At 36.6% G+C, this 17807-nt stretch overlaps 1 protein-coding gene across 12 annotated transcripts in view; it reads left to right on the top strand.

The window, feature by feature from the left end:
• Birc6 (baculoviral IAP repeat containing 6) overlaps positions 1 to 17807 on the top strand; it is a 184665-nt gene that overhangs the window by 50305 nt on the left and 116553 nt on the right. For 8 of the 12 annotated variants that reach the window (XR_009584594.1, XM_060364452.1, XM_060364437.1 and 5 more), the window contains exons 9-14: positions 2876 to 4270; positions 10599 to 10748; positions 11878 to 12103; positions 13862 to 14022; positions 14973 to 15104; positions 15569 to 15700. Coding sequence is in view for 11 of the 12 variants with exons in the window: in XM_060364452.1 (XP_060220435.1) it covers positions 2876 to 4270; positions 10599 to 10748; positions 11878 to 12103; positions 13862 to 14022; positions 14973 to 15104; positions 15569 to 15700 (2196 nt within the window). In the remaining variant the exon portion in view is untranslated. The remainder of the gene's footprint in view (positions 1 to 2875; positions 4271 to 10598; positions 10749 to 11877; positions 12104 to 13861; positions 14023 to 14972; positions 15105 to 15568; positions 15701 to 17807) is intronic. The other 4 variants (XM_060364456.1, XM_060364450.1, XM_060364460.1 and 1 more) reach the window with 2 other exon arrangements.

Here is a 17807-nt window from a genome sequence, read left to right as displayed (position 1 = left end):
TATATGTGGGCACACACAAACAGAATGCAAATAATTTAGGCTCTTTTCCTGAAGAAGGCAGTGCTCTTTTCTTCCTTCGCTGTCCTTTTAAAAGATAGAAGTGGCATGCTATTACATTTTCTAATCTTATATAGAAAAATAGGATGTGCACTGGAGACCTGAAACCTCGTACTTTTCTATAGGAAAGATCCCTGGTTTTCTTAGGTTACTTAACTCCGTGGCTTTAGTTTTTTTGTTTATGAAGTGTTTGTAGTCAGATATTCTTCCAATGTTCCTTTTTTTCTTTTTAAATCCATTGGCTTTAACTATAGCAACTTACTTGTATGCAGTGTGGGGCTGGAGAGATGGCTCAGAGGTTAAGAGCACTGACTGCTCCTCCAGAGGTTCTGAGTTCAAATCTTAGCAACCACATGGTGGCTTACAACCATCTGTAACGAGATCTGGTGCCCTCTTCTGGCATGCAAGTGTACATGCAGGCACAACATTGTATACATAATAAATAAATAAATATTAAAAAAAAAGAGCTCAGTATGTATATTTGGGATTAATATTATTTACATTTTCTGGACATGCTAGCAATGCCTGATCTGTCCTGATGGCTGTAATCAGGAGGATTGCTATAAGGTAACCCTAGCCTGGGCTGTAGAGCAAGACCCTGTCTCACCTCCCAAAATAATACTTGCATTTGGTCTATATTCTTATTTCTCTTCTACCATTATGTTTTTCATCTTTGATTGTTTGATTATCTATACTGCCATAGGATACACTTCAGTTTCCAATATTCAAACACTTATCTAGTCTCTTCTTTTGAGACAGGACTCATTATGTAGCTGGCTTGTATAGATCAGTCTATCCTTGAATTCAGAGTTCTGGGCTTCTGCCCCCTGAGTTTTCAGAGTAATAGTGTGTGGTGCTATTCAGGGTCCTTATCATATATTCTTATTAGTATATATGTGATACATTTTTAAAGGAACTGTTGCCTTTAAATAGAATTAAAACATCATGCTAGTAAGGGATAAAATCCTTCTAGCTTAAAAAAATGTATATTCCTTCATTTGTGTTTAATATGTGTTGTGTATATGAGTATGAGTTCTTGTGTGGAGGCCAGACACGTTAGTGTTTTTGGTTTTGAAAGCATCTTTCATTGACTTAGAATTTACCAGTTCTAGGCTGGACTGTTTGGCCATTGAGCCCCAGGGGCCTGCCTGTTGTGCCATCCCCCGTGCTGATGATAAGTGTGCTTTGCTTTCCTGGCTTATTTTACGTGGGTTCTAGGGATTGAGTTCAGGTCCCTTATGCTTTCCTGCAAGAAATGTACCTTACTGACTGAGCCATCTTCTCAGCCCTAGTAACTTCTTAATTTGAGGGTTTGTAAGAAGGCTGTTCTTTCATAGGAAAATACATACTCAGTACTCTTCCCCACTCTGTCTTTCAGATGTTTGGATTACAGCACTAAGCCACCTAACTTAGTTTATTATTTCCTTTTAAACAGCTTCATTTTATTTAAATATTGTCTTAACTTTGTGTGCTTTGCGGATCTATTTTTACTTAATGCATACATAGATTAAAACTGTTCTATTTGGACAATGTCTTGTAATAACTTTAAAAAGTCATTTAAGTTTTTTAGTTTAGTCCATCAAATAGGTAAGCATCTCCAGGATATATTATATTTTAATTAATTAAAGGTATAAAAATACTTTACTTTTTACTTAGAGTTTCCAGTCTGAGAAAATAGATGTAGCTAACACCATGCAGCTGAGTAGCTGTTTGTTATTATAGCCACAGAATATGGAGGAAAGGAACAGTTTTTTTCTTCTGCTTCAGTTAGAAAAGAGTTTAGTTGCAGAGGTTAGTAATATGTGAAGATAGGATAATCCCATATAATAGGAAATCCTGGGTAACAGTCGGTGAATGTTGAAGAGACTGTCCCACTGCCCCCTTGCTTATTACCTACTGTGCTTCCAGTCTTTATGTAGCCACATCATTTGCTATTTCCTTGACTTATTTTTTCTACCTAATTATAAAATTGGTTCTATTTTTTTTTCTTTACCTTTGCCTATCCCTAGAGTGTTTTTCTCATTGTTGTTACTGACTGATTCTTACTGTTGGGAAATTTAAAAAAAAAAAAATCAAAACCAAAATTGGTTGAGAGAATTTTCACTTCAGTATTGGTTACCTGAGTGGAGAATTGACTTCTGTCTCTGGTGGGGTTTTTATCTTGTGTGTTCACTGTCAGTATTGTGGAGCAAGAGTGAAGAAAAGGCTGTTTGACTCTTAAAGTAGTAAAAAGAAAGGAACTGCGGTATTTCGGAGCGTGTATAAATTATAATACACAAATAATATTGGGTGTATTTTTCATGTAGAAGTGAAGCCCAGAAATTACTTTCTTTTAATATTAATTTAAAGCATAACTAAATAATATATTAATTTTTAAAATTATTTTCCTTCTGATGCTTTCAGAATCTATTTTTCTTTAATTCGCAAGAGAATATATTTAAGTTGAAAATAATTTTGAGTATCTTGAGTAGTTTTTAAAGAGTTTTCTTATATAGGATCATCTGAGATTTGATTAAATTTTTTTAAAAAATACTTGAGAGTAAAAAAAAAAAACCTGAATTTTGTGTGTGCATGTATGTATGGCACATGCACACGTGTGGTGGCCAGAGGGACTCCTTGTAGTAGTTTTCTCAGTGGTCAAGCTGAGTCTGGCTTTGGGGCAAGAGCCTTTACCTGCTGATTTATCTTACTAACCATGAAATACTTTGAATTCTTCTGTTTACTGTAGTCCAGATGAATTAGGACAAACCTCATTGAAGTACTGATTGTGATTTACATGACCAAGGCTGCTGCATCTAATGTATTTTTCATTTTAAAGGTCATACATCACAGAAGGAAGCCATGGAAGTAAGCCTTGATATAACAGCGCTTAGCATTCTCCAACAGCCAGAAAAATTGCAGTGGGAGATCGTGGCTAATGTGCTTGAGGATACTGTTAAGGATCTTGAAGAACTTGGAGCGAACCCTTGCTTAACAAACTCTAAGAGTGAAAAGACAAAGGAAAAGCACCAGGAACAACACAACATTCCCTTTCCATGCTTATTGGCTGGAGGTTTATTAACATATAAATCTCCTGCTACCTCACCAATTAGTAGTAATTCTCACAGGTCACTGGATGGTGTAAGCAGAACTCAGGGCGAAAGTATATCAGAACAAGGGTCAACAGACAATGAATCCTGTACAAATTCAGAACTGAATTCTCCTCTGGTAAGGAGGACTTTACCTGTTTTACTTCTTTATAGTATCAAAGAATCTGACGAGAAAGCAGGAAGAATCTTTTCCCAGATGAACAATATTATGAGTAAAAGTTTGCATGATGACGGTTTTACAGTTCCGCAGATTATTGAGATGGAGCTGGATAACCAGGAGCAGTTGCTGTTACAGGACCCTCCTGTGACGTACATTCAGCAGTTTGCAGATGCCGCAGCCAGCCTCACATCTCCAGATCCGGAGAAGTGGAGCTCTGTGTTTCCGAAGCCCGGGAGTCTGGTTCAGTGCTTGAGGCTACCAAAGTTTGCAGAGGAGGAGACTCTTTGTATAGACTCTATAACTCCTTGTGCTGATGGAATTCATTTGTTGGTGGGACTGCGGACATGCTCTGTTGAATCATTGAGTGCAATAAATCAAGTCGAGGCCTTGAATAATTTAAATAAATTAAATTCTGCACTATGTAATAGACGGAAAGGTGAGCTGGAATCCAATCTTGCTGTAGTGAATGGTGCAAATATTAGTGTGATTCAGCATGAGTCACCAGCAGACATACCGACTCCTTTGATCATTCAGCCGGAGCAGAGGAATGTTAGTGGTGGATATTTAGTTCTTTACAAAATGAATTATACCACTCGAATAGTGACTCTAGAAGAGGAGCCAGTAAAAATCCAACATATCAAAGATCCCCAGGACACAATTACCTCGCTCATTCTGCTTCCACCCGATATACTGGATAATCGAGAGGATGACTGTGAAGAACCTGCTGAGGAAATGCAATTGACCTCAAAGAATGGGATTGAAAGAGAAAAGAAATCTGCCATTTCTACTCTTGGACACCTGGTAATAACCACTCAGGGAGGATATGTAAAAGTATTAGACCTTTCAAACTTTGAGATTTTGGCCAAAGTGGAGCCTCCCAAAAAGGAGGGCACTGAAGAACAGGATACATTTGTTTCTGTCATTTACTGCTCAGGCACAGACAGGCTGTGTGCATGCACCAAAGGTGAGCTGTTTGCTTGATTCTTCTGAAAATCCTTCTGTGGTATTTGTCTGTGTACTTATCTAGTGTAAATTTTAGATCCATGTAAGAGAGGATTCTTTTTAGATAATAGTGTTTTTAGTGACCTTAATTTTTAAAAATTTTTTATTTTTTATTTTTATTTTTTTTGTTTTTGAGACAGGGTTTCTCTGTGTAGCCTTGGCTGTCCTGCAGTCTCAATTTAAAGACCATGCTGGCCTTGAACTCACAGAGTGAGCCCCCTGATTACAGGTGTGTGCCACCACTCCCAGCTCTTAAATTAAAAAACAAACAAACAAAAAAACAAAAATAAAAAATAGAAAACTTCCCTAGGCAAGAAGTGTATTTGTAAATAGCTTATATGTTCCCAAAAGTATCTTCGTAGCTGAGTATGGACGCTTGTTTGGGACACCGATTCCGTAAATTGAGTCTGCACTCTGTTGGATGTTTCTTACTGGTTATTGTCTTTGTTTTTATTGTTTATATTTTGAGACAGTCTTTATTATGTAGATCTGGCTGTCCTAGAACTCTATTGTTATATAGAAGCTTTTTAGTTTTATGTAATCCATTTATCTTCCCACTCATTTCTTTCGCTTTTGAGGTCTGGTCTCAAAAACAAGTCTCTACCCATTTCAGTGTTCTGAAACAGTTGTCCTTTGTTTTGTTCAATGAAAACTTTGTTTTCATAGTTTTGTTTTTTTTGTTTTTTTGTTTTTTTTTTGAAACAAGGTCTTATTCTGTAGCCCAGGCAGGCCTGGAATGTACAATGTAGTCTAGGCTAGCTTCAAACTCAGGAATTTTTTTCTCCCTTAGCCTCTAGTGTTGTGGGATAAAATGAATGAGTGGTCATACCTAGAAAGTTTTAGGTCTTATATTTAAGTCTAATTTTCTTTGAGCTGATACTTAGAGTTGTTGAGAGATAGTGGTCTAGTTTTACTCTTTCGTATTTGGACATTAGTTTTTCTAAAACCATTTATTGAAATGACTATGCTTTGCATGTTTTTGAAAGTCTGAATGTATGTATGTCTTATGTTTTCCCTCCCTTCTTTCCTTCCTTCCTCCCTCCCTCCCTCTTTCTTTCTTTCTTTCTTTCTTTCTTTCTTTCTTTCTTTCTTTCTTTCTTTCTTTCTGTCTGTCTGTCTGTCTGTCTGTCTGTCTGTCTTTCTTTCTTTCTTTCTTTCTTTCTTTCTTTCTTTCTTTCTTTCTTTCTTTCTTTCTTTCTTTCTTTCTGTCTTTCTTTCTGTCTTTCTTTCTGTCTTTCTCCTTCCCCCTACCCTGGGACAGGGTTTCTATATGTATAGCCTTGGCTGTTCTGGACTCACATTGTAGAGCAGGCTGGCCTCAAACTCAAGAGTCCCAGGATTATAGGCATGTGCCACTGCGCCCAGCTAATGTATTATGTTTTCTATTTTATTGGTTTATGTGTCTTTTCGTTTCAGTAACATGCTGACTTGATTATGACAGTTTTGTGTTAGTTTTGTTATCTTCTGTATATGTATGCTTTTTGCATATGCCCCATGTGCTCAGGGAGATGTTTGTTGTCATATACTATGGCCCCTCTGCCTTACTTTGTGATACAGGGTTTCTCACTAAACCTGGAGTTAGTTAGATTATGAGCAAGCCCCAGTGATCCTTCTGTCTCCATGTAGGAAGTTGGAGTAGCTATGGGCATAAAGCCTACTATTTCTGCTACTCTCTCATTGAGAATTTCTTTTATTTGCTGAATCGAGCCTTTTACATTATATAATGACCTTCTTCACTGCTTTTTTACATCTTTTGATTTTACTGTTATCACACTCCTGCTCCTTTTTGGATTATGTTTTCATGGGGTATTTTACTCATTCCATTACCGTTAATAGTTCACAGAGGTATAGTGGGCTTCTATAAAGCGCCATAGAATTGAGTCCTTTGCTCCATTCTGTCACCCTGTGTTTTTAGTTAGATAATTTAATCAGTTTTTGTTTAAGGCAATTAATATAGGCATGATCTTACTACAGCTGTTCTGCTACTTTGTTTCTAGTTTTGTTGTATTTACTGTCCTATAGTTTCTTTGTTTCTTTTTGTGGTTTGATGAGCTACTTCCAGTAATGTGTTCTGATTATTTGCTCACTTTTGGTTTGCTTATATGAATAATGATATTGTTACTATTAGGCTTGTGAGGAACAGTTTTGATTATAAAAGTTGCTTTGAAGTGATAGCAAGTTCACAGGATCGTAGAAATGTGAATTGGAGCCATTGAAATGGCTCAGTGGGCAAAGGCACTTGCCAGCCAAGCTGAGTTTGATCTGTCTTGTAACCCACATGGTAGAAGCAGAGAATCAGTTCCTGAACAAGCATATATACAGACACAATTAAATATAATAAAAAAAAATTTAAGAAAAGAATAAGAACAGAAATAATGAACAATGAAATGTACTTAAAATCTCTGCAGTTGCATTCCATCACTGCATTTTCAGAAGCTATCTTTTGTTTACATTTTTGTATCAGCTTGAATTTGTATAACTACTGCTGTTAATTTTTGTGCCTTTCTGTTGTTTCCCTTTTTAATCTTTCTTTCATTTAGGAACCCTTCCTTTAGATTTTTGGTAGAATGTGTCTGGATGGAAGCTGTGGTAATGGCAGAGTACTATAATCTTAGTGAGTCAGGAGGCTCTTCCTTTGTCTACATCATGAGTTTAAGGCCAGCTTAGGCTATGTGAAAAACATACAAAAGAAAAAACTTGTCTCTTAAACATATTTCCTCAGCTTCTATTTGTATGGGAAAATATCTCTTATTTCTAAAAGATAACTTTTTAAAGATACAGTTATGAGGATTTTTAGTTTCAGATCTTTGAAATCTTGCTATTTCCTTACTTTGTAAAATTTCTGTTTAAACAAGCTGGGTGTGGTGGTGCATACGTTTAATTTTAACATTCAGGAGTCAGAGACAGGTAGATTTGAGTTTGAGGCCAGTTTGATCTACATAGAACACTCCAGACCACCTAGGGCTACCCTAATGAAACCCTGTTTCAAAACAAAACAAAATCCCACAAAATTACTGTTCAACAGTCAACAGTTAAGTAAATTGTAAATGGATGGCACGTTTGTGTATCTTTTTTTTTTTTTCATATACTCATGAGACTGTCCCCTTTTCTCTGTGAGAGATTGATTATGTCTTGGGGTAGAGTTGGATAAAATTGATTAGTGACCTTTGACCATTTTGTACCTGGATATTTGTATTCTTTAACTTTGGGAAATTTTTTATTACTGATTTTTAAAATAAACTCTCTACCCTTTTCACATTCTTAAGTCCTTCTCAAACCCCAATACCTCAGTACCTCTTTTTATACTATCCAGAGTTTCCTGTTATGTTCATTTCTTTTCTTCCCAAATTGTCTTTTTCAGGTAGCCTGTCTTTAAGCCTAGTAATTCCTTTTTTTTATATATGCTGTCCTCATTTAATCTTAGCTGGATGGTGGTCTCACACACTTTTAATACCAGCACTTGAGAAGCAGAGGCAGGTGGATCTTTGTGAGTTTGAGGCTAGCCTGAGCTACAGAGTGAGTTTCAGGGCTACATAGAGAAACCCTATCTTGAAAACCATCACCCATTTTTTTTTTTTTTTTAACTGAGTAAAGTTTTCAGCTTAAGCATTTTTTTAAATCTCCATTAAGTTTCTTTGGTAGAACATGGAGACACATTGGTTTTAAAGATTTGTTTTTATTCTTTTGTGTTAACAGTTTGTGAATGCTGGTATCCTTAAAGACCAGAGGCATGAGATCTCTTGGGGGTGGTGTTACAGGCAGTTGTCAGCTGACACGGATGTTTCTAACCCTGTGCTAGAGCCACAGTCACTCACTCTTTGTTTGCATGGTATTCTTACAGCCATTGATTATGAACAGTTTGCATGTTGGTCTCTCAGTTTATTGTTTGAAGTTCATTGAATTGAGCGACTTGTGGAATAGTTTCCGCCAAATTAGGGAAGTTTTTCAACACCTATTTATGCCTCTTGATTACTGGGATTAAAGGTATATGCCACTTTTTTTTTTTTTTTAAACCTCTTACTAAGTGTTGGATAGTCTTTTGTGGTACATTTTAATTCATGGCTGGCCATTTAGTATTTAGAAGTTTAGTCTGGTTCCTTCCAAAGGATTGTTACTGCCTTAGTGTATTTTGTAACTCAGCTGACTGTGTGAAATCTGTTTTCATTGCAGGTGGCTGTCTTCATTTTCCCCTTGGTTTTTATTTTTATTTTTTTAAATGTTTTCCTTTAAATGTACTTATTTTTTTAAGATTTATTTATTTATTATTTATATGGTATTCTGTCTGCATGAACACCTGCATGCCAGAAGCAGGCACCGGATCTCATTGTAGATGGTTGTGAGCTGTCATGTGGTGCTGGGAATTGAACTCAGGACCTCTAGAGGAGCAGACAGTGCTCTTAACCTCTGAGCTATCTCTCCAGCCCCTTGGTTTTTATTTTTAAAGCTTGTTTATCTTAATTTAAATTTTATACAGGTGTATAATTATTTCAATCATAATTACAGCCTTCCATTTTATTCTATCTTCCTCCTCTTCTCTTTGTACCCTTTTTCCTCAACAGGACACACGGACACACACACAAACACACACACTCACACAGTCCCTTTCTCCCTCCCTCCTGACTGGTCACACACACACACAAATACACATATACACTCCCTCCCTCCCAAGTTTAATTAGAGTTGCTTTGCTTGAATGAGAATGTGTTGGAAGGCTTGTTTTTTACCTACTGTTCTCTGTTAGCATACCTTAGTATTCATCCAGATTGTGTGTGTCACAACCTTATGTGGTGTGGTCATGTCTCTGTTTCTCTGCCTTTATTTCCTGATGGGGTTCCTCGAGTCTCTTTTGCATTGAACTGGAGGCTTAGTAGGCTGGTCTGACTTGGCGCCTTTCTGGTTGTTACTGACCATGTGTGGAGCATCTGAGTTTGTTATGTGGCAATAGTTTGCCCAGCCCTTGGTACTTGTGTTGCTCCTTGTAATTCTGTTAGATGCCTGTTTTTTTTTTTTTTTTAATGCTTTGCTTGCTCCATATAGGACATCAACCTTAGGTAGAAGACCTTGTTGGCTTCCTGCAAGGTAGTTGTAGGAGTTGTAGGAAGTTGTAGCGAATTGGCTGTTTTTCATGACTTAACCTTGCCTTGGTCGACTGTAGTTTTATAGCTTTATAGTCCTAGATATATATAACAGAAAAGCTGTATGACACACACATTTTATATATGTACCAGATGACTATAGTTTATATATATGCCATGTAACTATATAGTTTATATATTATATATATACACACACACACTCTATATAAATAATACAGCTTTTCTCTTGGAATTGTAGCTACATAAACTCAACATTACCATGGAACATTATTTGTAATCAAGAATTTTTTTTCTAGTCTCACATATTTGCTAAATTTGCTATTAGTTTGTTTTTATGTTCCAGAGATATGAAAACTAGAAATTTGGTTTGCTTTTTAAAATTTCAGGGACTGAAGAATTGGCTCAGAGGTTAAGAGCATTTCCAGAGGTCCTGAGTTCTGTTCCCAGCAACCACATGGTGACTCATAACCATCTGTAATGAGATCTGGTCCCCTTTTTTGTTGTGGAAACGGACACGCAGGCAGAACAGTGTATATATAATTAAATAAATAAGTTAAAAAATTCATTGTGAGCACATCAAAGTTAAAAATATTTGTTCATTTTTATTGCTCTTAGAATTAAGAGATTGGGCTATGGGTCTTAATATATATAGCTACTGGCTTGTGTCTTCAATCTATAAGATTATTACAGTAACAGAACCTGTCTCAAAGGCTTTTGATAAAGTTTAGAGGAATTAACTAAAGATACCAAACTACTGTATTATATAATGTAAAGAGTATGAGAATAAATACATTTTAACAAATGTGATGAGTGTTTTGCTTGCATGTATGTCTGTGCCCTGAAAGGTAGACAATGATCTAAGATCCCTTGGAACTGGATTTACAAATGGTGTGAGCTGCCATGTAGGTTGTGGAAATTTGAACCCAGGTCCTTTGCATGAAGAAGTGCTTTTAACCAATGAGCCATTTCTGTAGTTCTGAGAAAAGTATCTCTCTATATTGCTATTTCTTTACTAAATCGGTTGTGGTTCATTGCGACTGAATTTCCAAATTCTTTGACACGGGTAACTGCTATGGTATTCTTTATCTGAATGTCAAGTAGTATTAAAAATAAATTATGACTTTTAAATAATATTCCATTTAGTTTTAAAACTATTTTCTATGTATTTGTTGATGAAATTTTACTGCACTATAGGTGGTGAGCTTCATTTTCTCCAAATTGGAGGAACTTGTGATGATATTGATGAAGCTGATATTCTGGTAGATGGATCCCTTTCCAAAGGAATAGAACCATCTTTAGAAGGTTCTAGACCTTTATCAAATCCTTCAAGTCCTGGTATTTCAGGTAAGATACAACATTTTTAAATAAATAATTTGTAATCTTTCTTTTTTTTTAAATAATGAAGTCTCGATTACTCTGTTTTAGAAAGACATTCTTTGACAAGGCTTGCTCATTTGTTTGTTTGTTTGTTTATGGAAGTGTTTCCCTGTGTATAATTTTGGCTGTGCTGGAACTCAGTGTGTAGATCAGGCTAGCCTGGAAAGTCAGAGATCCACCTGTCTCTATTTCCCGAGTGCTGGGATTAAAGGTGTGTACCACCAACGCCCAGCAGTAAGGCTTATTATTATAGGCTATTTATAATTGCTTATAATTCTGATAGATGAAAAATGTTACAAACTCATAAAGAAAAAAAAAACTGATTTTCATAGATAACTCAGTATTGGTGATGTCTAAGAAGTAAAAATATTTTTCTTACGTTTTTGTAAATCACATTTTATTTAATTCATTTATTTGTGTGTGTGTGTACGTGTGTATGTGTGGACGTGTGCATGCACGTGAGTGCACGTGTCTGTATGCATGCCACATTAGCTGTGTGGAAGTTAACAACTAGTGGGTGTTGGCTATCTCTAGTGGGCGTTGGCTATCTCTATCATGAGTCCGGATGGTTAGGTTTGGCAGTAGGCAGTTTTACCCACTGAGCCATTTTGCCTGCCCTTTTCTTTAAGTATATAGCTTTTATTTTAATTAAGGAGTGCAGTGTGAAAGAGAGGGACCTTTGGGCTGGAGAGAAGGTTAAGTGGTTAAGAGCACTAGCTGCTCTTCCAGAGGACCAGATTCAGTTACCAACAATGATGCCGGACAGTTTGTTTATAACAGTCTGTAATTCTGCCTCCAGTAGATCTGAGGCCTCTGCTCTCCACAGGCACCAGTATTCAAATGAACATGCTCACATAAAGAGGTGTGTGCCACCATGCCTGGCTATTTGCCCTTTTCTAACAGACTGGGTTTGGGAGTACTGAGTCTGAGCTGTCCCAGTGCTGGTTAGTGTAGAATAGAGATTCCTTACCTACTTTATTTGCTTTTCAGGCATTTGGCAGTGTTGTATTTTGAATAAATAAAAAGCATGAATTAAAATAATTTTTTTCTTTTTCTTTTTAAATCTGTCTCAAATATTGCATTCACTACTGTTAAGGAGTTGATTTATTGGTGGACCAGCCTTTCACACTTGAAATCTTGACGTCTCTAGTAGAACTAACTCGATTTGAGACACTGACTCCACGATTTTCAGCAACTGTTCCTCCATGTTGGGTAGAAGTTCAGCAAGAACAGCAGCAAAGACGACACCCTCAGCATCTGCATCAGCAGCACCATGGCGACGCTGCTCAGCACACCCGGACTTGGAAATTGCAGACTGACAGGTATGGAGCTTCTCCAAGGAGCTTCACTTTAGACACTTATTAGAGGTAACATGGAATTCCTAACTGTGTTACCATTTCTCTTAATATTGGAGTATTAATAACTTTTCCCTTTCATTTGCTGTTTGATTTTGGATATTCCTATATTGGTGTATTGTAGGATAATATAATGAGATGTTCTACTATTTGTTATTTGATAGTTTACAGATTTCTTTAGCAAATATTTAAATACTCATGTATTTAAAAACAATCGCTGTTGCAGACAGTAGTACTGTGGTTCTTGTGAAAGTCATTTTAGTGAACATCAGACAGTGGACAGATGTATCCTATGCTATATAGTAGCAGTTCAAAAGTGGCTGTGAGTGTGGAAAGGGAGAAGATATGTGAATAAATACTGGAGTGCATGTACAAGAGTGAGCGCCCTTAAAAAGCTCTGTAGAGACACTGACTCAGGGCAATGCACATACAAAGCCCCTGACGCAGTGTATCTTTATGACTTCTAGAGTAAGAAAACCATTGTTGTTGGAGGGTCAGGAATGTAGTAGAGAGTGGTAGGAAGTTAAGTCCCAACTTTTGCATTGTAGGCGATGAGGGTGTCAGAGGGTTTTGAGCATAGGAAAGCCTTGACAGCAGTTTATGCTTCAGGATTACTCCCGAGTGCTCTGTTGGGAATGGATAACAGGTGGCTCTAGTTGTGTATTGTGGGGATGGTATGGTACCAGTAGATGCAAATTGTTGAACTGCTGATGGGACATTGAATAATAATAATAATGATGGAGGCAGCGAAAAGATTAGTTGGTGTATGGATGTAATTTAAAGGTATAGGATAGAATTTTCTGATGCATTAACCTCTGATGTGAGAGGGGAGACTTTTTAGCAACAGAATAGATGAAGTAAGAAGTTCTTGTTTTACAGTGAAGATTCCAGGATCTCATTTGTAGATCTAGGTTGGAGGGTCCAGAGGTCTTCAAGTAATTGATCATGACAGAAGCTCTCTTTGGTGGTCAAGGGCTTTGTTATGAACAAATCTCAAGGCAGGTACAGATTGTTACGATCATTGCCCTAAGTTTCATCCATTTAAAAACAAAAGGCCTTTGAGTTTATCCCTTGTGTGTGTATGAAGGGGGGACACCAAAAGAGGTCATCGATGCCCTGATATTGGAGTTAGTGATATTGGAGTTAGTTAATAAGCACCCATACTAGGGCTTGTAGTATGAGCTTGGGTCCTCTGGAAAAATGTTCTTTTGACCACTTAGCCATTTCTTCAGCCTCTATCCACCTCTTACCCCTCTTTTGCTTTTTGAGACAGGATTTCTTTCTGTAGTCTTGGCTGTCCTGGGACTCACTCTGTAGAAGCAGACTGGCCTGGAACTCAGAGATCCTCTGTCTGCCTCTGCCTTCCGAGTGCTCAGATTAAAGGCATGCACCACTACTGCCTAGTCCCCCTTTCTTTCTTTCTTTCTTTCTTTCTTTCTTTCTTTCTTTCTTTCTTTCTTTCTTTCTTTCTTTTTTTGAGGCAGTGTCTTTGTATCTCAGTTTTGTCTAGAACTATTGCATCCCAGGGTGGCCTCTGGTTTCTCCTGTTTCCCCATCATAACTTCTGTATTTACAGATATGTATCACCACACCCTGGTTGAGAAACATGAATATTGATTGTAATATGTAAATCAGGGGATAGAAAATGTGATGTGATGCTAATTGTATTATTATGTATGAAGGAAGGTTTCTGCTTTATTTAATGTTTTTCACCTTATCTGACAGCAACAGCTGGGATGAACATGTATTTGAATTGGTTCTACCTAAAGCTTGTATGGTTGGACATGTGGACTTCAAATTCGTTCTGAACTCGAACATCACCAGTGTTCCCCAGATACAAGTGACACTGCTGAAGAACAAAGCTCCAGGCTTAGGGAAAGCCAATGGTAAGAGGAGTCAGAGTTATTATTAGGGCTTTGTCTGGTGGCTGGTGTCTTTACAGGAGCTAATTGTCAGCTTGACTATTGTTCTGGTTAACTCTTCTCTTCCCCAGTGCTGTGTTTTGTTTTGTTTTGTTTTTTAAATCATTTAAGAGTCATCTAAAGGACATTTCAGATTTCCCAGTAACTCAGTAATTTGGAGAATTTATGATGTTGAATAGTTTAATCATGTCTTCTGTGAAGTGATATTAATTCCACTTCTGTGACTGCTAGTTTTATTTTTGTCTTTTTAAAGAAAGTCTTGATGGTAAGAAAAACTTGTTGGGAAATTATTACTTACGAGTAATCATTTAAGCTAGCCTTTCATGTAATGCTAGAAATAATACCAAATTTTCATGGGTTTACCATGGTAGGAATTAGATGTTTCTTTTTTGTATTTGGGTTCTCCCCCCCCTTCCTTTTTTCCTTAAAAATTCATTTAAAAAAATGAGAATAAATTCAGTGTAAAATGGCAACCTAACATTAAGGGTACAAACATTCTAATCTGAAAATGTTCCTTTACCAGAATTTTTTTTGTGTGTGTTTGCATACTTATGTGAGGGGTGTGTTGGTGTGTGTGTGTGTGTGTGTATTTGTTTGTGTCTGTATTTTCATGACATTTTCATTTAATGAATCTAGAACTTAGGCAGTTGGTATTTTTAAAACTTTGTTGGTATTTGTACTGTGCAGCTTAGGGAAGAACTTTTAATTTAGTTGCCAACAAGTTACATCTTCAGGCAAATATTTTATTACCATTTGTAGAGGAGAAAGTATATAAAACCAGAGTTTAATTCTTCTCTTGACAACAACTATTGTATAGGAAGTATGGTGAAAATCTAGCAGAAAGTTTTAGTTTTTAGGCACAAAAGTTATTGCTACTAAGCGAAATTAAGTTTACTAATATTTTTATCCTCTAGAAACAGCAGTAGATAGGCAGATCACCTTTCCTTTGTCTCCAGCTCTTAACATTGAAGTGGAACAAAATGGGAACCCGTCCCTGGTTGATTTGAATGAAGAAATGCACCACATGGATGTAGAGGAGTCACAGTGTGAGTTCAACCACAGAGCTGTTGTCCCTGGCAGTAAAGGAGTAGTGATGGTCACGAATCCTCTTTGAAAAGACTTCCTTGTGGCTTGCAAAAGCTCAGTTTTAAGAGTATGATTTGAAAGTAACCTATAATTTTGCTTTGGCGATGTGCTGTAACTTTCAGCTTTCCTTTGCAAATACTGCTGCACTAATACTTGCATTCTAGTCTTTAATGGCTTGCAGTTTGAAATCATGTTGTGATTCTGTAGATCCTTTTTTCAAAATCAAGGTAAAATATAAAATGTGAATGAAAAACAACACATAACATAGATAATTGATTATACGTCCTTAGCATGGTGATGATTTGTTTGAACTCATTCTATGTATTGTATTTTGTGTGGTGGTAAAATTTGTAAATGGGATGGACATCTCTTTCTTGGATTTCCAGTAATACACTGAGAGAAAAATATGTATTTTTCTTTTTAGGTCTTAGGTTATGTCCATTTTTAGAGGATCATAAAGAAGACATTCTGTGTGGTCCAGTATGGCTTGCTAGTGGTCTTGATCTGTCAGGTCATGCTGGGATGTTGACATTGACAAGTCCCAAACTTGTTAAAGGTGAAGTAACTTATTTTATAAAAGCAGAATAAATAATAGCAGCGTATTAAAAACATGCTTTGATAATTGATCACACAAAAAATACTGTTTTGTTTGGAACTTTCATTAGAACTTACAGCAGCTTCCTATGTGTGTGGTTGTCACCTGTCATAAGTACCTATTTATGTGAAACTGACTCTAAGTTTTTGGGGTCTTGTGTGTCTTTGAGATGGGGTCATGTAGCTCATCACAGTTTTGCGCTTTAGAAAAGTGCATGGTTTATACAGGGCTATACACCATCCAGTGGATGGTTTTGAAATATACACCCCTAGATAAAGGTAAATTTATTATAAGTTCCATTGTACTTCATGTCATTTGTTCATCAAAGATTTGAGGTCCTGTGATATATTTGGGTTCATTCTGGGAAGTAGTAGTACTGAAAAACAAATGTTTTATATTACTTAGAGTATAAATTCGTTTTATAAGGATGTGTCACATGGCATTTCTCAGGAAAAAGTATTTAGCAGTATTTTTTTTTTAAAAACCATATGTCCCCCATGACCTCATGGTCTTTTTTTAGGAGACAGGGTCTCTATATAGCCCTGACTCTCCTAGTGTTCATTATGTAAATCAGGCTGGCCTGTAACTCCAGCTGAACTCTAGACATCCAGCTGCCTCTACCTCCTGAGTGCTAGGATTAAAGGCATGCCCCACCATACCTGCCCCACTTAATCTTTAAAATGATAGAAGCAGTGATTACAGAATTCTAATGGAACAGTAAAAGTATGAATTGTCAAAGAAAAGCTTGAAACAGGGACTGGAGATAGGGATCAGAGGTTAAGAACACTGGCTGTTCTTCCAAAGGTCCTGAGTTCAATTCCCAGCAACCACATGGTGGCTCACAACCATCTATAATGAGATCTGGTGCCCTCTTCTAGTGTGTAAGCATTCGTGCAGGCAGAATGCTGCATAAATAAATAATAAATAAATAGATAGATAAATCTTAAAAAAGATAAAAGTTTGAAATACAAGATTGTGATAGATAGTCATATCTGAACCTGTAACAGCATTGGAACTCCTGGGGTTAGCGAAAAACAACAAGTATAGTATAGTCCAACAATAGAGGCAGGCAGGGAAGTAGAAATAACAGGTATAGTTAGTTAACAGCTACTAAAAAATTTAGTACCTGCTGCAGCTGTAGTCTGATGGTTTCTTAGTTAGTTGTATTTATTTAAGTATATTTTTGCAACATATTTTAGATTATAAATGGGGTCTGTGATCTCAATTTAGTTATAACACATTAGAAGACTACAATATTGGACTATTAGCTGTTGAGTGCTTTCTTGTTGAAATACATATTTACAGGAGTTTTAGTTAACTCCAAGGTGTTGGTAATATTATATGTGAGATGGAACTGAGCCACAAGAAAGTATTTGTCTCATGTCTGAAAGAGGCACATTTCTTACCCAAAACCTGTAGTTACATCAAAACTGATTTTTCTTCTTAATTCTTAAAAGTTTTTCTTAATTGAGGTAAAAACTTGTCTTTGATTTTTAAGTATAACTATTAAAGTGCTTTGTATATGTATTTACGCATATATATGCATAGACATATATGAAGTTAGATAAGGTGTGTAAAGATGGCTCAGTGGTTAAGAGACCTGGATTCAATACCAGCACTATGTCAGGCAGCTCCTAACTGCCTGTAACTCCCATTCCAGAGCCTCCAACACCCTCTGTCCTCAAAACACCGAACATACATGCATAGGGACATACTCAGACACACACACAAACGCATGTACATAATTAATAGATAAAAAACAATCATTTAAAAAGGAAGGGTGGATAGATCATAGATCACATACTATCATAGTCATTTGTTGACAGTAGTCCCTTATAGACAGTTTACTTTTTGTGTGTTTTTCTGTTCTTTATAAAATTTTTGACATTTAAATAACATCACTGGAAGAGATATGTCAGATTAATTCTGTTGTCAGAATTTTTTGAGACTCTTAAAAAGTTTTTTTGCTGTCATGTCAATGTTGTTCCATTATGTAATCAGATGGTATAAATTGGAATTTCTGCCCTACGTGATGATGAAAATTGGCAGTAAGTTTTTCATCTCTTCA

This window comes from Meriones unguiculatus, chromosome 1 (genome assembly GCF_030254825.1).
Source record: "Meriones unguiculatus strain TT.TT164.6M chromosome 1, Bangor_MerUng_6.1, whole genome shotgun sequence".
NCBI classification, from domain to species: domain Eukaryota; kingdom Metazoa; phylum Chordata; class Mammalia; order Rodentia; family Muridae; genus Meriones; species Meriones unguiculatus.
Note: the sequence above shows the minus strand (reverse complement) of the source record. Positions and strands in the feature narration are given on the sequence as shown.